Source organism: Patagioenas fasciata, chromosome 5 (assembly GCF_037038585.1).
Source record: "Patagioenas fasciata isolate bPatFas1 chromosome 5, bPatFas1.hap1, whole genome shotgun sequence".
Taxonomy (NCBI): Eukaryota; Metazoa; Chordata; class Aves; order Columbiformes; family Columbidae; genus Patagioenas; species Patagioenas fasciata.
The window spans coordinates 10654799-10677564 of NC_092524.1; the positions used below are offsets into that span (position 1 = coordinate 10654799).

Genomic DNA, 22766 nt, shown 5'->3' on the forward strand with positions numbered 1-22766 from the left:
CAAAGACATTTCTGGATTTGTGAAGAGATTTGGAAGAAAAGGAATATTAATAACACTAAGACAATTCTGAGTGGTACCATAGCATAAATAGAACATAGTAATGCTAATAAGGAATCATAGTGAACAGTGTTTTCAGTTAATAACAATAGTGAACAGCGTATTTCAGCTCTACCATTTGGATTTTCTCATGCAGTGATCTTTAAACCATAGATGTGATAGCTGTTGATGAAAATGTTATCATATTTTAATTTGGAATTATTCTCCTCCAGTCTTTCTACTGGTCTTTGTTCTCCTGAGAAAAGAGCAGAAGTCATGGAACTCTTTAGTAGAGATAGAAAAGAGTTGTCAAAGTTTAGAAAGAAAAATGGAAAAAGAATAAATAATTCTTTTTTTTTTTTTTTTCTTGAAATACTGGTAAAGAAAGTTCATTGATGATCTTGGGCATATTTTTCTGGAAATATAAGCTAATTATCTTGTTTGTTGCTACAGTAACTTAATACATACCTATGTAGCTATGGTACTTTACGGTTGAGTGCTTTATTTTGTGGCATGTTAATCTTAATCAGTGGCAGTATTCTGATGTCAGTCATGTAGGCCTAATAGTCACACTTGGAATTCTTATTAATATATAATTTATGGTTCTTTACTTTTTGTCTCCCTCCTTTTAGACTTGACTATTTGAGAATTGTTAGTGGTTAAATAAAGGGGAGATTTCTATGTGTGTAGGCTACTGTTTTGCTGAAATAACAGGTTTTTTACACCTTGTCGAGCTGATAGTTGTTGTTAACATCTAATTTTTTCCTTTCCACAGAAGAACTCAAGGAGAAACTGAAGAAGTATGTTGATGAAGTGAATGCCCGTAAGCCTGGCTTCATCAAGGTTGTTCGGCACAGCAAGCAAGAGGGGCTGATTCGATCCCGAGTTAGCGGATGGAGAGTGGCCACAGCACCTGTAGTCGCTCTCTTTGATGCCCATGTGGAATTCAATGTGGGATGGTACGTGTCTCAAATTTCTCCAAGCAAAGGATATTTTCCAAGCACTGTTTATGAATTACTGAGTGGTGTTTCTCTTGCACATAGAGGGTGAATTAGCATTCTGATCTTTTTAATGAAGATTCAGACACAAGTATGGACACAAGAATTAAAAATGTATTTGTTCTGTGTAACACAATTTAGATCCATTTTTATACTGTGTGTTATCTGCTCATCTAATTACAATGTGTTTAAAATATATTGGAAAACTTAATGTTAAAAACATCTTCTGATAATGCAAAATTACATTTTTTTTTTAATTAAACCTATGATGTTTCCCTTATGTTCTACACTGTAAATAAAGAAGTGCCAGTTTGGCACTGAGGTTGCTGCTCTGTGCAAAAGTAGCACATAACTAAAACCATGTATTTTAGCTTGTTCAATCTAGATTTAATATCTTTGTTGCTTCTTGAGTAAAAAAAAATAAGATGGTAAAATGGCAGGAGCTTGCGTCCTTAGGACAGATCTATTATTATCTCTGATCTTGATGTCCTTGATAATATTGAGAGCCTGAAGTTATCATTATTTGCTAGCAAGGGTTGCTCTATGGTATGCAGATACTAATTTCTTCCATTCACCAGCTAACACCAAGGTTAATAACAGGGCATCCTAGATAAAATATTGCCATGTGTTATTTTGAGGCAGATCCTGCTCTGTCAAAACTCCATCTCCCAGCAAAGTGAGCTCTGAATGGGCAACAGCTACAGGCTTTGCCCTTTCTGAAACATGCAGCAGAAGAGAAGCTGCTATTTACATTACTGCTCTGCCTCTACTGATGTACTCTTAACGTTATTTTCATTTTTTTTTAGGGCTGAACCAGTGCTTACCAGGATAAAAGAAAACAGAAAAAGAGTCATTTCTCCATCATTTGATAACATTAAGTATGATAATTTTGAAATAGAGGAGTATCCCCTCTCAGCACAGGGGTTTGACTGGGAGCTGTGGTGCCGATATCTGAACCCTCCAAAGTCATGGTGGAAACTGGAGAACACAACTGCTCCCATCAGGTGAGATGCAACTGCCACTTCCAGTAGTGTGTTCCTGGCAATGCTCTTTTAGATACGGCAGATGGTGAGTGGTCTTAGCTAAGTAATAGGTTTTACTGACTTTAATGTTAAATTAGTTAAATGTCCTTGACCTGTCCTTGTAGCTTTTGTCATTGGCCCCTACACAGTCATCGGGAAAACTCTTTTTTTTCTCAGTGGATCTTTTAAAATAGGTTTCCTTGTTATTATCATGAAGCAAAACATGCAGCTGAAGTGAGATGGTAGACGTGAACTCTCAGCAGCACTGCTTTTACCGAATGCCTTGTCTGCTAATTTAGTGGTAATGGGCCAGAAACAGCTATTTATTTACAAATGCATTATACAAACAGAACTGATCTGACCGTCGTATTCTTTATAATACTGTCACATAGCTTTACAGCTGTGTTATATCCTGGGTGATAATGCTGGTCCGCTGATAGTGGGTGAGCAAAGACTGTATGAGATTCTTTCTTTGGTACAATCTAGCTCTGTACTTTCTTACCACGTTAGGCTGGTACAGAACAATACCCTTCTCTCTAGGAGAGGAGTAGGTGCCTCTGAATCCCCTCAGCAGCTCTGCTGAGATTCCAGGCCTTTCTATGCATTCATACCAAGGAGGTGATTGGTACCTATAATCTATTTTGCAGAAAGAGAGTGTGAGGTCTGTTTTCACCAGCTGCAAAGCAGAACCTTAAATGCAATAGCAATGGCAGTCTGAGGGCGTCATCACTATCATTAAGTTCCCATGCTGTCAGCGCAAGGGATATCCTTCATCCAATAGTTCTGTCTTTTCAGGCAGATGGCTTTTTTCTAGAGTTGTCAGCTTAAACACTCTTAATCGCACTGACCCACATGCTGGTCACTCAGAATTAGAAAGGAGGAGATGAAAATGTGCAGGTTTGCCACGGACATATGTAAAAAGGGGTGGTAATTTCCACATCATTAGAAATGGTTCTCAGTGTTAATGAACTCTGTTAACATTATGAAAATGCTTTGAAGTATTCTAAGTCCTAGAGAGGCAAACCTTCTATGTTAATTATAGTGACTTTTCATTTTAAAAGTATTTGAACTCAGAATAAAGAGCTAATCTGCTTTTCCATTTTTACCTCAAAACTCTGTTCTATGTGAGGATTGTGTGTTTAGGTTTGTTCCCTAGCCATTTCCCTGGCACCTTTTATTCAATGCAATACACTGCATATGTGTGCTGGATAAATTAAACAAACAAACAAAAGTCACATGTATTGATTGATGGCTTCTGTCAAGCCTCTAATATGCTCCTAGAATTATAACAAAGGGAAACAGGTACTCTGAAAAATACTTTTAAATCAACACCAAAAGCAAGAGTACTTTGTCGTGAAAGAAGCATAACTTTTGAAGTTATGAAGTTAACTGCTATTTTCATAATTAATAAATACATCAGAAACATTATTTCATTGTTACAAAGTGGGTACTATAGCATTTCAAGTTAAAGGCATAATTGTGTAATTTCTGTAGAATTGTACAATTTTTGATGAAGACATCCTATAATTTGTTTAAAAGCAGATGTCTGTACTATTACAGCTTTTATGTTCCCAGTACATGTAGAATGATTTCCCCTGTACTGCTAATCAATATCCTGTTGTTACCAGAGTCCCTGATATCAGCATAGTAATCAGAAAAGACATTTTTATTTCTTGCCATTGTGGATTATAAGGTAGGAAAAAAATGAAAAGGCTAAATTACTCTGTATTCTCCTCCGCTGCATCTCATAAAGCTAAAATTGTACACTCTGTGCCTGTGCTCTTGCCTTCTTATGACTGGCTCTTCATAGTAAAAGTTGACTAATTCAGGTCGAAATATAATAGAACTTACTGATTCGGTAAAGGTATGTGACTGGTTTAAATCTGGCTCAGGACAACAGACTAGTGTTACAGTATGCTGGTTTCTTGATTCTATATTGCAAAACCTGACCTAGAAGTTCTATTAATGAAAAAAATCTCTTCTTTTACATCAGCTTAGAGAGACACATTTTCTTAGCTGTAGATCAACCCATCTTCTGGTTAAACACACAGACCTAGGCATTGTTGGGTATCCTTGTTAAGTATCACAGACAAGACACCTGAGGACTTAGCAGGGACAGAGTAGAATGGCTGGTGCCTCAGAAACAAAGCTGGGGTTCCTGCATCTGGTATTGTTAGCACTGGAATCCTACCTGGGTGATAATGTACATCCAATCATTTTGAGTCTGTTTTCCTTCAGTGGTGCTTATTTTGCTGTAGAATCAGGAACACTGGAAGAGAAAGCTGTATAAATCAGTTTGAGTTACATCTCCTTAAGAATCTGTATTGGCAAACCATTTGACCCAGTAGTTATAATAAAATTGTTCATATTCATATATTCATGTTCATATTCATATGCTAATTTTGGTTGATGCCGTTTTATTCTTCCAGAAGTCCTGCATTGATTGGATGCTTCATAGTAGATCGAGAATACTTCCAAGAGATTGGCTTACTGGATGAAGGCATGGAAGTATATGGTGGCGAGAACGTGGAGCTGGGAATCAGGGTAAGGGACATAACCAACCAGCACTGGTGGTTTGCGTTTAAAATACAGCTTGCTTTTTATTGCATGGGAAAAATACAGTCAAAAATGTATGGATGATGGCACACGAAGGAAATCAGCAGCTCTGTAGTAGTGTAAATTTTTGTTGAAGACAGAGCAGAGGAGGAAAATATCAAAAGTTCCTATATCTTTTTGAAGAGTTTACCTGGGACAAGGATAGAAATACAGAATTTAGTATTATTTTTTTAATTCAAGTAACAATGCTAGAATTCTGCAGAGATGATACCTAAATTCCTTGCTTACCTGTGACCCCAGATTGCTGAGGAGGATAGTTTCTCATAGGCATAATGGGAAAAGTCTTTCTAGATTACTTGGTTCATTTAAATCAGAAAAATCACCACGGAGCAAACTGGAATATATAGGCATTTATGCTGCCTTCTCTCTGGAGAGGAATTAAAATGTTCATAAAGGGCATAAGAGCACATATTTTCATATTCCATCATACAGTCTTCATCTGTTTACTACACACAGTATTGTGTGTGATTTCTGTACTCCTTTCTATATCTCTTCACAGCTAAATAGCTTTCTGAAAATACATTGCTGTTCTGTTTGAGAATCTTTCAGGTTTTTGATAAAAGAGAAGTTCTTAGGTGGTAAGGAAAAATGGTTTGATGTGTGTTATAAAATTAAACTCTGAACTCTGCTGTGAAGTGTTAGTGGAAGCTTGTATTTTGGTTGCCAGAATAAAAGCATGCGGTTATACAACAAGGGGGGGGAAAAAAACAGATCTCTGCTGAGACTGTGAAATATATTAAAAAAGTACTAATTTTTGCTTCTGGGGTCCTGAAATTCTTTTTTCTGCTACCTGTCAGAGATAAAGTGTTACTGCAGCGAGACTGAAGGGCAGGTCCCCTCTCAGCTACATAAGAGCACGGTTTTAAGGAGAGCGAAAGGGAAATGCAAGACTGCTTCTTTTAATAACACCATTGTCTTCACTGCGAGGGCCAGAGAGCCACCTTCCATTCACGAAACCTGATTTTCCAGCTCAGTGTTGGTGATGAGTTGAAAATTAGTGTCACTTTGATTTTTCTTTTCTCGACTGACAAAACTATTGTCTCCTTGTGAGTGGAAAGAGTTTTATCTAGTTTTGCATCATGAGAGATATGCTGTCCAGTCTGCTACATTTAGCCTTGCAGAAGTTGATTGGGAAAAGTACTTTGATAGACCAGAGAGACACAAATCTCTGCATAATTGAAACTTTGCAGTAGACTGGATCACTGGAGTAAGGCCCAACACTGTGCTCATTTCCTTATGGCTTTTTGTCGGTCTCCAGGGAAGCAGTGCCTGACCTACATAAAATACTTTCATCTGTAACAGATTGTAGTGTGCAAGGTAACATAACATATGCTATGACTTTATCCCAACTTGGATCTGTGTTCCTGGCTATATCAAGGCAAATTACTGAGCTGTAATGAACAGATTTTTCAGCAGTTTATTACCAACTCTTCTCACAATTCTCAGCATATCTCAGATAATACCAGGATGAATACAAATGCACAGTGCAGTAGTAGAGCTTCTGGGAAGCACGACATTATTTCTACAGATGTTGAGCTTGAAAAGCAAACTCCTTCCCTTGGCCACCTGCTTCTGGCACGCAGCTGGGGCCATAACACCGCGTCCTGGCAAAATGCAGGTGGCTGCTTCCAATATGCTCTCGTATTATGTTATGGTGGGTGGCCATGTCACTTGGGGGCGCCCTAAAGACTTGTCCCTTGAGGTGCAGCTCCCAGGGTCTGCCTTTCATTGCCCTGAGATAGGGCTACATGGAAAACTGTAGTCGGCAGGTGATTTCAGGACAGATGGTCTGTCTTTGCTGCTGAACTACATTTTTGTCTCTGCAGCACCAAACAGTCATTTCTAGATGACTTGTGTTGCTTTCTGGTGTGAGGCCTACGATGAATCACCTAATACAGTATTTGTTCTACAGAAACTACATTATAGTAACAGTATCAAAGCAATAAATACTGTTTCCATTTTTAAATTATGCTCTTCAGTCCCTGACTACAGATTGCCCACTGTGCTTTATCTTTTGTTGCCATTTTCCTTTTTTAAGGGGTATCTGTCTTCATCTAGTATTCTGCTGTGTGATATGCATTATCTTGTAGGGGGTCAGAAGCAGTGACTCTGTGCCCAAACTGGCCTGGTGTTGTGTATCACATTCTCTGATATGATGGAGTTCATATCTAGTGAAATTTCCTTCATTTTTTTTCATGGCTTGAGTTTCTAAGTAAATTTCACACAGCTTGTTCCATTCTTTGCAGTATTTATGCACTGGAGGTCAGTTCTTTCATTGGGAAATTTTATGCATAAGCATGTAAGAGCAGATGTCTATAGGAACAGGAGAGGTTACTTTCAACTACAGAAAGAGCAGCGAGAGTTAGGATCATTTGAGCTGTTTGTCTCAAACATGCTAAGTAGAACATGGTCCCATGTCCTTATATTACTAATTTTTTCCAGAGGATGTAACACTTCTGTGAGCCAAACTCACATGCAGACCAGCTGCAGCACCGTGTGATGACAGGACCAGGTAATTCGCTGTCTCTGTGGTTGTGCGCAGAGTTAAAGCCTTATTCTCCATTTGCTTTGTTAGCAGCTGCATCTTCAGTGATGTGAGATAAGATTTAATCTCCCAGTTGAGATACTTCTGAGAAGCAACGTCTACTTATTTAGGATTTCTTTTCATTATAAGGGAGAAACCACTTACTGTGTCTTTTTAGATCTAGAAATGGTTTGTTTTTAGCTGAACTGATGGGGTTTTCAGTGTGCAGGGACAGGAATTAGACCCTGACAAAATGGAGACTTACACCAGTATCCTCTCCCAGGAAGTATTTTTGTCACCTCATCATCTGAACAAATATCTAGTTATTTGTGTTACATGAATGCAAGAAAATCCCCGATGACTGGAAACTGTATCTGAAGCATTCCTTGTTGGTAAACCATAACAAGCCACAGATGACAGGGCTTTGGTTGCAGGATTATTCTGTTGAATCTGTTGAATTAGTTTCTCTACTCAGCTCTATTAATCTCTAATTTGGTGTGTTATTTTAACTTCCAAGATTTTTACCCTTGTCTACGGCTTGTAATAGCATTTGTAAAACATTAAACATATATTATTAAATAAATATTAATAGAGTTCTGTTGCCTTCAGCTAGAGGCTGACAGATGAGTTCAAAATATGAATGCATTTTGAATCTTAGAAACAACACTGTATTTTCTCCTCAAGCGTTTTCTTGCAAAGCTATTTATTTGCCCCATAAGAAAATAAAGGCAGACTGTTTGATGCATGACTTGACAGCATTCTTTCTGAACAGCTCAGTCACTTTTGGGTTTTTGGAAGATTCATTTACTGTGCCCCAGAATTGTATTCTTAAATTAATGTTAGGATGAGTAGTGCTTCTTTTTAGTTTGTGTTCAGTCATTCCCAACTGATTGGACTTAAGTGTGCTTTTAAGGGACCAGATTGCATTTGGAGGGCAAACTGGAGTCACGTTGCTTATGCAGAGGACCAAATAGGAGTTGTGTTGGTAACTGCCTTACAGGGGAAACAAAATGTGAGTGTAAGGCCAGTGTTTCTCATTGTTATTTGGGCTCTACTTCTGGTTGTGCTGGTACAAGCAGTACCTGTAGTTACGGAAGCCCTTGCAAATCCATTGCAATCAATGTGAAACAATAAATTAGATCCTGCATTAGATGGTTCAAGTCTAGTTTTCAGCTGGCCTCTTAAAGGCCTATTCCAATTCCTGCTGAAGTCAGCAGAAGATTTTTTATCAAGACCAAACCTATGGCAATAATTTTGTGTTTTTAAGCAGCTTACATGTTTGATAAAGCTTCCAAATATCTGTTGCAATGAAGCTGTTTGTACCACTTTAAGGAACACTTGGACAACTGTTCAATGATTTGCCTCTGGTCACAGACTAAGTCATCATCAGAGTCAAGGGAACATGAGCCCAGCCTTTGACTTAGAGTAATTATGTATGTCACAAAGACTTAATGCTTGCAGATGAATTCATGTTCACAGGGATATAATGGCCCTGTTAAATGGGTAAGAGGAAATTTTATTAGAAGGTAATAGCTCTTTAAGGGAAAAGGAATGAATCTTGCTCCCACTAAATGATATATCAAGACTTTACATCAGCTGACCCAGGAGGAAAATTGCATTTATAGTTCAGACTGAGTATGGCACGCTACTTTTATACACTATATTGACATAGTGAAATTAGTTGCATATGCAAGAAAATAAGATGATAATAAATATATCTGCTTCATTTCTTGTTAGTCTGGTAGTTTGTCTATAGAACATAAGGGAAGCTGATGCTCTTTCTATTGGTGGAGAGCTAGAGGAATGCAGTTTATGAACAGAGGTGCAGAAGTGAGTTATTTGACCAGAAAATAGTCCCAGTGTTCTTTGGGGTGTTTTCTTTATCATAGGGTCCCTCTGTTGCAGGGCAAGCAGATGTGAAGTCTGCCACGTGTCTCCCCGATCTATCTTCTCCTTGAATTCCAGAGTTGATTTCTATTTGTTGGTTTGTGTGTTTTGGGGTGGGTTTTTTTGAAGGTGCTTTTGGCTCTGTCTTTTGTTTGTTTGTTTGCTTGTTTTTTAACTTTCTCCCACCCCAACTTCTGTGATCATGACTCTTCATTGCTGACCAGTTAACCCAGTCTCTCTCATGGTGTGTAGAAGCCCATTGCTGCCTTAGATTTGCAGTCACTTCCAATCCAAAGTGCTTGTGTATCCCAATTGTTTCTCACCTGGGACCCCTCTCTTATAATATGCCCTTGCAAGAGTGCTCTTTGTGATAATCACGAGCAAGTGCAGATATTTACAATTGCCCCCAAATCTCCATATTTATCTGAAAACATTTTTGACTTTTTCCTCTTTCACTAGACGTTTCCAGCAATTTTACTTGTCAGTGTTTCTAAGACAGGCCATGAATTATATGAAATAATGAATATATTGCATGTAAATAGATATCTACTTTTATTAGACAAAGCCTTTGCATAGTGTACAAGTTAGGGCATAGTTTCACTACACATAGGTTCGAACAGCTATGCTGTTTTACATTTTCTCCTTTTCCTGGCCATCCTCTTTTTGTCCCTGTTGCAGCGCACCGGTGCTTTGGCCGGGCCAGCACAGGTACCCAGTGTCTCTGAACACCTCCAGTTCGGGGATAAACCTCTACATATAACTTCTTTTCAAACTGCAGGGTTAATTTTAGTGTTCATCAGTTTGTGATTTACCACACTGCCTCATGAATTGTTGTGTTAGGAAAACTGAGGCCAGTGTGCCAAGCAGTAGAAATGACTGGGAGGGAACAGCAGAAGTGAGATTTTTCACCGAGCTGCCGTATTGTGGAAGTTTGCATGGGGAGTGAGCAGTGGGATGTGTCATGTGTCCATCGCGTCCCTTTGTGTCCTTGCTGCCGGGTCCCCTTTCATGGCACTTGGCTGAGCAATGCAGATCTTCCCTAAATTCCCTTCAGGAAAATGAATTTAGACATCCCCCATTCTTGCAGTTTCAGCTGCCCTCACTTGCTGTGGCCTTAGAGCCATGTTTTTGACTTGATTTTAGTAAGTAGGCCATAGTCCTTCCCACTTGGGGATGAATTGCTGTACACAAAAAATCCTTAGTGAATGTTCACAGGTGCTGTTCAACAGTATTAGGTTGATCATGTGTGAAGGGGAAGGGCTGAGAAGTACAGGAATAACAATATTCTTAGTTCCTACTTTTAGGTAACATTTAAATACTGCTTTTTAAGGTAATGTTTTCTCTTTAACTTTACATTAAAACTTTAAATGAAGAGGTCTATTTTATTTTTATCCGTTTTGTGGATTAAGAAGAGATCATTTCTCAACTAACTCTGCAAGAAAATATTTTGAAGATTGACCAAATGTTACTTCTTACAAGAACTAGCCTATGCTTTTTGTAGCCTACTCTTTCACCAAGATAAAAATAATTCGTGAGCAGTGCAAGCACTTGCCTAGCATCCTGTGTAACCAGCAGCAGCTTCTGAGTGTGGCCGGAATTATTGCTAAGGTTAATTTTGGTTTGGGAAGTACCTTGCTGTGTTAACAGCCTGAATCCCAAGATTACACAGACTGAATTTCTCTATTTATAGGGTCATAATTTCAACAGGAAACAAAAAAACAAACCCCGCCTAGCCTCTACTGAGAATAAAATAAGAAATTTTCATGCCTCCAAACTGGTGTCAGTCATGAATGACATCAACAGACACTGACTTTCTGTGGCTTCTTATGGTTTTGTGTCAAACCTACAGTGGAATAATTGTTTTTTCCCCCGTTTTGCCCATTAATGCCTCAGCAGGTAACTTGCAGCTACAGCATGTGTAATTATACGTACAGACAACACTACCACTGAATCATTTTTGTGTTTTTGCTCTTTCTGGAAGGAGAACATTTTATCAGCTGCTCCCACAGGAAAGCAAATAATTGATACAGCACCAGCTACCGCATGAGATCACTGTACCCTCCAAGGAAGGAGGAAGAGGCACTTGGAGATTTCTCACAGGTGTTTTTTCACCAGTTATGCTTGTGTGGTTGCACATCACCAGCTGGGCAGTGATACAGACATCTTGATGTTTTATGAGAGGAAATTGTTGTTCATAGTGCTATGGAAAGAAGTAAACCATTTAATTCAGTATGCACTTATAAATCAGTGAACTCAGGTGAGATGCAATTAATTAGTGTGTTATTTTAAGATAGTCTAATGTTTAATATCTTTCTGCACTTTAAGTCACTGCATGGTGACAATGCTATTGTAGCTTCTGGTATTGCAATTCTTCATGGCCTAGTCTCTAAAGATCCCATACTTTTATTTGTTTTAGTGTTATACTGAGGGGAGATCTCTCTAGGATTTAATTTAATGGAGAGGTTTTTGTACTGCAAGACTGATTTAGTAATCTAACAAAGATTAGCGGAAGACCAGTGTGGGAGAGCAAGGGCTTGTTGTGCTGTAACAAAGCTGAGTAGGTGACCAGATGGATCCAGCATGTCTGGGTCAAAGCTGCAAAGTCCAGATCACAGAATCACAGAATGTTAGGGATTGGAAGGGACCTCAAAAGATCATCCAGTCCAATCCACCTGCCGGAGCAGAAACACCCAGATGAGGTTACACAGGAAGGCGTCCAGGCGGGTTTTGAATGTCTCCAGAGTAAGAGACTCCACAACATCCCTGGGTAGCCTGTTCCAGTGTTCTGTTACCCTCACTGAGAAGATGTTCCTTCTCAAATTTAAGTGGAACCTCTTGTGTTCCAGTTTGAACCCATTACCCCTTGTCCTATCATTGGTTGTCACTGAGAAGAGCCTGGCTCCATCCTCGTGACACTCACCCATTATATATCTGTAAACGTTAGTGAGGTCACCCCTCAGTGTCCTTTTTTCCAAGCTAAAGAGACCCAGCTCCCTCAGCCTTTCCTCATAAGGGAGATGCTCCACTCCCTTAGTCATCTTTGTTGCCATTGCTTTGATACCTTTATATGTGTCACGACACCTTGTGTCCTAAGTCAAGCAAGTGGGGCAGAAGACCAGGTTGGCTGAACTGGGAACCTGTCGTGGAACTTGAGAGGAAAAAGAAATTATATGGCCCGTGGAAGCAAGGTCAGGCCTCACAAGGAGATTACAGAGCTGCAATGCGTATATGCAAGGGGAAGACACAAAAGGCCAAGCTCAAGTAGATTGTTGTGTCAGGTAACAAGGGCTTTTTAAAGGAAGTTAATAGCAAGAGGAGGTCTAAAAAAAGCATTGGACCAATACTTGCTGAAAGTTGTCATCTGACATGTAGGAATGAAGAAAAAAATGGAGGCACTAAATGCTTTTTTTCTCTGTCTTTAAAAATACTGCTGCACCTTGGGCTGCCCAGTCCCCTGAATCGGAGGACCATGAGTGTGGGAACAGTGTTGCTGTTGAGACGGACAAACGACATAAACCAAGCTCTTAAGTACAAACAGCAGTCTCCATTTATTACCACGGATGCCTTTTTATAAAGTCTTTACCAGCTCAAGTGTCTTTTTGCTATTACTTACAGGCTGCAATAGTAACAGATCATTGGCTCATTTTGCTATCGTTAACGTTACTCTTTTACTCCCTACATTCTCACGGATATACTTTAATATCTTCAAGGCCAATCTCTGTTCCCATATCCTCCACCAGGGAATCCATGGACCCACGGTAGTCCCCCACAGAATAGTTACTTTCCATTGGTGGACACTGAAATTTTAAGGGGCCAGATCTATCCGCTGAATGTTCACAAGTCTGTGTAATCTTGGGATTCAGGTTGTTAACACAGTGAGGTACTTTCCAAACCAAAATTAACCTTAGATTCTGCACCTAGGTCGCAGTAACACCAGGCACAAATATAAACTGGGAGAGGAGTGGCGGGAGAGCAGCCCTGCAGGATGGGATCTGGGGGTGCTGGTCCACAGCAGCTCAACAGGAGCCAGCGGTGTGTGTCCTGGCAGCTGGGGGGTAAATCCCATACCGGGAGGCATCAGCACAATGTGACCAGCCACAGGTGATTGTCCCGCTGGATTTGCAACCTCACCTTGAGCGCTGTGCACAGTGCTGGGCCCCACAATTTAAGGAGGATGTGAAGGTCCTTGAAAGCATCCAGAGGAGGGCAGGAAAGCTGGTGGAAGGACTGGAAGGAATGTCCTGTGAAGAGCAGCTGAGGAATTTTGGCTTGCCTGGTTTGGAGAAAAAGAGGCTGAGGGGTGACCTCATGGCTCTCTACAGAGAGAGGGGACATGGAGAGGGAGGTGCTGGTCTCTTCTCCGTGGGATCCAGTGATAGGACACGTGGGAACAGTTCACAGCTGCACTAGGGAAGGTTTAGACTGGACATTAGGAAGCGTTTCTTTACTGAGAGGGTGGTCAGACACTGTAACAGGCTTCCTAGAGAGGTCGTTGATACCTCGGGCCTGTCAGTGTTTTAAGTTGCATTTGGGCAATGCCCTTAACAACACGCTTTAACTTTTGGTCAGCCCTGACGTGGTCAGACAGTTGGACTAGATGATCGCTGTAGGTCCCTTCCAGCTGAAATACTCTCTTCTCAGCTTGGTCTTCTGATACTAAGGAAGTCTTTAGGATTAGTGCAAAATTAACAAGACTGACCAAGCAAAGTGGTAAGGGAGAGAAAGGTAAAAACATGAAAGATGGGCAGTGCAGTAAGTTGCTCCATGAATACTAAACCAGTGGTGATCTGATTATTCAGTTTGCTCCTTTTTTGCCTTTTAAGCTGAAAAGTGATTTATTTTACTTGCTATTTGTGACTTAAACTTGGCAATGTAGCTATTTATGTGTCAGTTATTTGCTGTCTCTAGCAACGAGATAGACACATTTGCAAAAGAACTGAATAAAGCCGTATGTCTTCAGTGACCCTTGAAGCATGTTATCTCTTAGTAACACAAGGCATAGAGTAGTTCCTCCAATTGTCAACCAGCAACACAACATACTTTGTGTAACAATACTTCGTAAAAGTTTCACAGCTCATGAAGATATGTGCAAAATTAATCCCTGCAGAACAAAACCATTTAAAAAGTAGGTAATGAAGCAATTAGCTAAAAGAGGAAAGAAACTACTGACAATTTAATACGGGAAGTCTTTACGTGTATTACTTTTTCAGTGAGTGTTTCATAACGGCACAATTAATGTAAAATACGGCCTATGAGGCAATTAGTGATTACTTCAAAAGTGAGATTTGAGGGATAATTTACATTTTAAAAAATGAGAGCAGCTCTAGTTATGTTTAAAACCCTTTAAAAAGTCTTCTAGATTGTAGGGGTGTGTTTTTGCACGTTGCTTACAGTTTTATGTTAGGATTATCAGCTTGGTTATGGAGAAAAGCTATTCTTGCACACAAGAAGCAGGGAGTAACATAAGAGAATCATAGCTTCAGTAACAAGTGTTATTTTCCTTTGTTTCCAACTGTATTCTAATAATGTTAATGTGACTGAGGCCTTTGTGCAGTCGTTTGTCAAGATACTAAAATAAAAATGCAGACCCCAAATGATCAGAGACGTAGCTCAAGGTATTGAATGAAAATAGTTTATTCATACTTGCTTGTAAAACAGTAAGATCGTAACTGGTTATCAGTAAACGATTAACAGTAATGACAAAGGTTAACACAATTCACAAATATTTTTGCATTAAATTGTTCCCCAAAATATATTTTAAAGCTATTGGTGGCTATTTGTTTGTATCCGCAGTAGTAATTAATTCACACTGACTGCTTTTTTGTTAATCTTCAGGGCATCTTTAACGAGTTCTAATTTTGTCATTTGCAGACTTCAGAGCAGCTAGAAATTGTTTCAGCTTTTTGAGAAATCACTTAATTATTAAAAGTTTTGTTTGTAGTCCAAATGAAATTACGGTTTCAAACAAGGTCACAGCAATTCTGGAGAAACTGCATGATCCGTGTCAATTTAATGAATGCAGTACATGTTAATAAACTGCTCAGGATTGTGTAGGGTTTATTTTTTTATTAGATAAAGCTTCCACAACATGAAAAGAACACTCAGTGATTAAAGAGATAAAAAGAAACACTTTTAATGAAGAAGTGTTATATCATTTTATAATGAAGTACAAATTAAACATTCAAGAGAGGGCTCAGCTTCAGAGTTGTAATTGTTTTGATTAAATATGCAAATTCAAATATGTTTAAATGCAATTGAAAAGGATTTACTAAAGAACGTAGATTTAAAAATAAAACTAAATAGAAATAAAGACCCTCTGTCTAGTGAAACAGATTTTCCAGATGTGAATGTGTCAAGGGTTTAGATTGCGGGGTGACAATAAAACCCTGGCAGATGTATTGTTAACCTACTCTCCCCCCACTTCCCCCTTTTGCCCCTCCCTCTCCCTCCTTCCCACTAAGGACAGGCGATCGGGAGGAAAAGGACAGAGAGAAGAGAGCTGGAAAAATTAAAGATGTTTTACTAATGCTACTAATAAGAATAGAGAAAATAATACAAAATATACAAAACCAATCTTGAAAGTCTCAGCAACTGCAGAGCCAGCATCTAAAGTCCTGGATTGGACTCTGCAGCCAACCGGAGCTGGATTCAGTCTCTCACTAGGCCTCAGTTCACAGGGACGACCAGCAAGGTCCTCTCCTAATGTCGACCATAAGGAAAAAAAAGGGACGAGATCCTCATGATCTCCCACTTTTATATGAAGTATTCACATGAATGGAATGTTATACACAGTTGGTCAGTTTCTTGGTCACCAGTTTCTTGTTGCCCCTCTTGCAAGATGTGAATCTGTCCTTATCAATAACTTCGCATTCCATTGCTATATTTACCAAAACATGTCTCGGGTTCTCCAGGAAAATGCAGCTAATATGAAGGCTTTAGCTGACAGGCAAATTCACTAAAAGAGAAACTTGTTTTTTAACAAAGCCAGGACAGAATGGAATTTGGTCTAAAGGAAAAAATAGATGACCAGCTTGATTTAGCCATTTCTAAGGATGTGCGAGTCCCCCGTCTCTGCAGCCCAGTGACAGCTGCCTGGGTTCTGGTGGGGACAAGCGTGGGATGGCAGCACAGTGGCATTGGGTTCGTGCCTTTGCAGAATGCCTGAGGAAGCCGTTTGGTGTGTGACTGTTGCTGCCCCACTTGTGCCATCCCACGGGCTGCCCGGTGTGTGGGTGCTTTGCTCCTGTACCAGAGCAGGAGTTGCAGCTGGTCTGTTGTGCCCCTGCCTGTGCTCTCTCTGCAGTTCTACATGTCCTCTGCTTTCCTGGCTATTTTCAATGCAAAGAACCTGTTTTCCGTTTGCTCTGAGGGGCTGCTTTAATCTTGGTGAACATAAATACACACAAATGTAGGTCCCTAATTATAACTTACATGTAACTTCAGTGAATTAACAGTAAGAAGTGCTTAGAGCCTGGACAAATCCTTCATGTCCTAAGAACCGAATATATAAAAGGGAGAGAGATTTCCTCCCTCCCTCACTCCCCCTCCCTTTTTTTTCTTTCCCTCAAATAGATAATCTGTATTCACTTGATGTTTTTATCATCTTCACTTGCTTTGCTTAGTTTAGGTCACAGGCTTTGCTGATTTTAGTGTTTCGGCTTCATAAGTGTTAGAAACCACGTTGGCACTACTATGGTCCTGTTATACTTTGAATTTTTTAATGGAACTTTACTACCTCTTGCTGGTGATGAAGGAATCCTTTCAAGAAGAGGAAGCTCTCTAAGCCCTCCTTGAGGCTATAACAAATATATGAACCTCCTCAAGAAATTCAAGAATAAAGAGCCCTTTCTAAGACCCTCTTGGAAGGGAGCGTTGAAAATACACTGAAGTGGATTCTGAGAGCTCTTTGGAAGGGAAGCTCCAGTTAGTGAGTTTGTTTTCTAAAAGACTGTTTCTGCAAAGTAAACCAGCAGGACCAGAAACTCAAGAAACACTTCCGAAGAAAAGCAAGCTTTCTGCATTGCTGGGGCTCCAGCAATCACACTAAGTACTCCCAGTCCCTCACACTTGAAAACTTTCTAAGGTCTTTGCCTTAAGACAAAGCCTGAGACCCATTGGTACAGTTCTGCAATTGTTGCTTTTACAGAGTGAAATGTGAATTGCTATTTATTGTATCACAATGATGGAAGTATATGTTATTTTTGACAAGTCTATATGTACGTTTAGGGATTTGGTAGGTAATTGAGACTATTGCTAGCAATTTCCTCCTCTTCCTGCAACAGGTAAAACATCTTCACGGGCAACAGCAAAAGTGTTGTATTTCCTTTTAACCACAGTTTAGGAAATTAATAAAGTTTCTTTCTTGCAATATTTATGAGTGGCTTTGTCAATAGGTATTACCGATTGCAGTGACAGGATGCTGACAGATAACATTTTATGTCGAACCATTTAGTTTAGCTAAAACTTCACTGATGAAGATAATTAACATTACTGATCCCAGTATGGACCCCTGAGGGACACCACTTGTTATCAGTGTCCATCAAGACATTGAGCCATTGACCACTACCCTTTGGATGTGACCATCCAGCTAGTTCCTTGTCCACTGAATGGTCCACCCATCAAATCCATCTCTCTCCCATTTAGAGAGAAGGATGTTGTGGAGAACCGTGTCAAAGGCTTTACAGAAGACCAGATAGATGACATCCATAGTCCTTCCTTTGTCCACTGATGTAGTTGTTCCATTGTAGAAGACCACAAGGCTGGTCGGGCAGGACTTGCCCTTGGTGAAGCCGTGCTGGCTGTCTCGAATCACCTCCCTGTCCTCCATATGCCGTAGCGTAGCTTCTGGGAGGATCTGTGCCATGATCTTCCCAGGCACAGACATGAAGCTGACAGGTCAGTAGTTCCTAGGGTCCTCCTTTCTACTGCTTTTAAAAAGGGGTGCAATGTTTCCCTTTTTACTTGTTTAGTGCTGTAACTGCAAGCTGTGCACACACTGTAACTTATGATTCCCATATCTTCAGATCACATGTGTTTCTTGCATCTTCCCCTTTAAAAAGTCATTAATTAAAGGACTTTTTTTCATCTTGGTATCTTATATCTCTAGTCCAGTTTCAGTGCATGCTAATAACATATTCATGGATTGCAGGAGATTTTTGCTTAGAAATAGTAGTTTGTTTTTGAAGCTGTTTAATACAACCTGCTGGTTCTTTCAGCATCTGTACTGACAGCTCCCTCTTACCCTGAAGTTTTTAAGTGAATTCATGGTTCTTGCAGAGTAATTAATTAGTCTTTGGAAACAGAACAAAGACTGCTGGTGTCTGACAGAAAGGAGTGGCCACCAGATATGCTTAATTGGTGTTTATTCAGATAGTGGGTAATTGTTATTTACAAACTACATTAAAGACTTTGTCCTCTCAGGATATTTTTTGAAAACACATATGACTTCATTATAAAGTCAAATTAGATTTTACTTTTTACTGAGTCAGTGCTAAAATTAAAGATGAGTCCACTCTTCCAATTTTTGTATCCTGGAAATTTACTTGGAAATTCAGCATATTATAGACTGTGAATTTTTGGCTCAGCTTGTTGTGAAGATGACATATAGACCTAACTCTGAAAATCCCACAAAAGATTTGGTGTTCACTGTCGGAGTTGGATCGAGGCCATCCCTAGTGAAAGTGAGCAAAGGTGGGGCAGAGGAGGCAGCGCATGCGGTGTGCGAATTCTCTTGTCCTGGGCTAAGTTATGACTGTCTCTACATCTTCCTTGTCTTTTATGGTACTCATTTAAACAGCGTACAGTGAGTAACTCTGAAACAATTTATAGCTGAATGTCAATGCCGAGCTGAGAAATGGCTTGGACTGAAAGCAGGCATTGTGTGAGCAAAGCCTGATGATACTTAACATTTAATCTTTATGACGAAATGTAGCTGAACCATTTAGAATTAAATGTTTGACGAACTATTATTTTTGTAAGATCGTTAACCTGGATTGCCCACTTTATATGATACTTAGAAAGACAGGACACAAATGTTGTTTCCAGATTATTTATTCTTGTACCAGATCAATTGCCCATCTATTTTTATATATTTATGATCATCTCAGTTTTGCCCTTATGATGGTAATGGTTATGTTTATTTACTCTTACGGTTTTTCAAGTTCTGGATGTGGAGACATGCTGGAGTCTTTTCAGCTCCCTTCTCGACTGTGCAGTGGGTTCATGTGATAGCTCATCTTCCAGAGAGCTCTGAAAACCAAGGCTCTATCTCTTCTCCCAGCATATGCTGAATTCAATTAGGCACCAGTTCAGAAAAGGCTTTGTGAACATTCTGAATCCATGCCACACTTTCTGGTCTCAGGAGCTGCCAGATGCCTAAATGCTGCATTCAAGCCAGATGTCTAAATATATAAAATGAATGACTGAACAAAGTGCTTCCTTAGTAGAGCATATGCCTATAGGATGGACAGACCTGAGGGGTCTGAGATCAGCTCCAGAACATGATGTTCTGCCAACCCACATCCCTGGCCACAAGGAGGGAGACCGGAATATATTCTCTCCTGGATGAGCTGTATGAGGAAGGAGCACCCTTGCCTTCATTTTTTTTTGCTCTCTTGATATGGGATGCCGAGCCTTGGAAGTCTCTCCTGGCAGTGGCAGAGACAAACTCTGTCACTTCTCAGTGAGTACAACTGCCTCTGGGACACTGAAGTACTTCTTCAGCAGGATCAAATAGTTTGAAGAACTGAGCAGCATCCACTCAACCATTATGAATGGGGTGCCTTGATCTTGTTAGGAAGTTTATGTAATACAAGGTACACAGAAAAATAACTTCTACGTAAAATAATTCAAGTCCTTCACTGACTGTTAAGGCTGCCAAGGGGGTTTTCTCTTTTGCTGAAAGCAGAGAAAAAATCAGAAATGAATGCAATACTTATGATTAACATTATGAATGCTAGTTCAGCTGTGGTAGAAGGCAAAACTGAAACACACTTGAGCAGAACAGTAACCTACATTATACAAGGACTATAATTCTAAGAGTAGTGTGTCTTGAAATTGTTCATAGACCATTGTCACTAGGCAATCACAGAATGTTAGGGATTGGTTTGTCACTCTTTCTCAAAATAAATAAATCTTTCTGAGCTATGTTTAAAGCAAAACTTAAGATGCATTTATATTCCTAGTCTTTCTAGAACCTGGAGCCTTCGTGATCTTAAAAAGGGGATTGTCTTAGTTTCCCTTCCACACAAGGCTACCTAGTTCCAGATTCTGAATAGTGTGCGTATGCATTGAGAGGGACTGTGCACAATCTTATGAAGTGCCTGCAAAGTGTTCAAACTTGAACTACTGTTTTGGACACCCTATACATTATTTTATTAATAATCTTGAGAATAACTAAATTGATCCTGGAAGACTGTGATGAGAGTCTACTGGTAATGTAATAATTCTGCAATAAGATTAAGTACTAGTAATGATTCATGGTAAGGTAAGGTAATAACTTTCTCCTCTCACAACTGTCAAAAAAAAATCTGTGTAGTCAAGTAAGTCTTGAGTAGTTATTCTCCTTTGTAAGAGTGGCAAGCATAGAAATAAAATAATGTCAGTGTATTTACTAGGGAGGTTTCACTAGCAGGATGTCTTTTTTCCTCCTAGGTATGGCAATGTGGAGGAAGTGTGGAGGTTCTACCTTGTTCCAGGATTGCCCACATTGAAAGAGCACATAAGCCATACACAGAAGATCTAACTGCTCATGTCCGGAGAAATGCACTAAGAGTGGCTGAAGTCTGGATGGATGAGTTTAAGAGCCATGTCTATATGGCATGGAACATACCCCAAGAGGTGAGCCGCAAGGTTTGGCTTTAGAACATTTTGGGTTTGGTTCCTATTCTGAATTTTTATTTTTCTGCTAGGATTTTGTGATTTGTATACACATATGTATTTATTTCTTACATATAGGCATAAGATATACCTACACATACACACTTACATGTAAAAACATATATGTAGGTTTGTCTTCTCCTAGAATAATTCCTTTGTCTTCAGGTTTCTTAAAAATTAATTTATTGTCAAGTTCATCATCCTCACTGATGAATCTGCATGGTCATTTTAATCTAGTAGTTGCAGAAATGGCAGGGGGGGAAGTCATCAAATCTAAATTACATATCTTATTTTGTATTTAAGTCTCTTATTTACCATGACAGAGAGCTATAATTCCACCAGATTTGTGAGGGCCATTCTGCTAAGGGGTAGGGGGGTTATAATCTATCCATTCAAGTGTGGATGTATCACTCTTGAGTAATTTCACATCAGAGTAAGAGTGGCTGGCTGATGTCATGACATTGCAGGATCTAGCTGCAAATCCCTTTTGGCCTGTTTGTACCAATTTCTTTTCTATAGATGACCAATGGTTGGTCCATTGTATTGAAAAGATATTGTTGGATGGCTAACCTGAGAGTTCTGTGTGACATCTGATTGTTTTACATGGTCTTCGTTTCTGTAGTTGATGGAATTTAATCCATGAACTGTTAAGAGCTATGTGGCTCTGAGAAAGTTGACTATTGTCCTGTATGTATTCTGGAAAATATCCAGGATCCACGTGGAATAGTTGTTTCTACCTAGAGGTTGGAAACGGTGTCTAGTTTAATCTGAGGTTTGACTTACAGTGAGCAGTTGTCATCATTACAGCAAAAGCAAATATTCTAGACTTAATAAATGAACTTGGATTTCTCAGAGTGATTTTGCAACTGTTTGAATAAAGTGGTTTTGCTGCAATTTTTGGTTCAGGATTTTTGGTTTAATAAGGAAAAAAAGGTTAGAAACCAAAAACCAGCTAGATATTATGTAAATGCTGATGTTGATTCAGCTGCTTTCAATAATTTCCCTTGTTTCCTGTGGTTAAAATTAAATAATTTTGGTGAAGTGAGGAAGTCATTTTGCTATTTTCAGTTTGCAGAATTAACCATATAATATATCAGGAAAGCACTGGGAAAAATTCCTCTATGTTCTGGTATAGGGAAGGGACCTTTCTGGAAGCTGGTGTCATGTTCACAAACTCCAAGCTGCTGCCTAAGTGTCCCTGTTTGGAGCAGTGGGTATGAGAATAAAGACTTTTCTGGTAGACAGGGATACTTATTTTGCATCTAAACAATTTCAAATTATTTTTTTGTCATTAACTTGATAGATTTATGTTTCAGTTTCTATTTTATATTGTTACTTATTTTCCTTAAGATTGGTTAATCTTCACTGATTGATCAAGTTTCATTTTTTTGACTTGCAAACGTAGCATTAGCACAAAACTTAGAAATTCCTTTTGCTAACCAGGATATACAGTATTGTACATATATTTGCATAAGATTCATCCGGATATGATGGTGGTAGTGCTTAATCTTGTGCAAAGTTGAGATTTGAATACACTTTGGAAATCAAATTCATAAAGAATACAAAGATAAGTTGTTATTATTACTTGTTAAATGAAAATTTAACAAGTAATAATAACAGTCTGGACTGTGCCAATAGATGAGAAGAATAAGCCTGATATTAATACATTTTAAAACTCATGTATTAAACAAAAGAAGCAAATATATTTCATTAAACAAAGGAAAAAGAAATGCAATATGTGGATGGGACTGATTTTTTCAGGTCACAAAGCGCATCAAGATGTTTGCACAGTAGATCTTCTACTGC

At 39.2% G+C, this 22766-nt stretch overlaps 1 protein-coding gene across 6 annotated transcripts in view; it reads left to right on the forward strand.

Moving 5' to 3' along the window:
• Positions 1-22766, forward strand: part of GALNT18 (polypeptide N-acetylgalactosaminyltransferase 18) — a 241250-nt gene that overhangs the window by 164397 nt on the left and 54087 nt on the right. For all 6 annotated transcript variants that reach the window (XM_071808895.1, XM_071808894.1, XM_065838798.2 and 3 more), the window contains 4 exons: positions 812-995; positions 1841-2038; positions 4486-4600; positions 20736-20921. In XM_071808895.1, coding sequence (XP_071664996.1) covers positions 812-995; positions 1841-2038; positions 4486-4600; positions 20736-20921 — 683 coding nt within the window. The remainder of the gene's footprint in view (positions 1-811; positions 996-1840; positions 2039-4485; positions 4601-20735; positions 20922-22766) is intronic.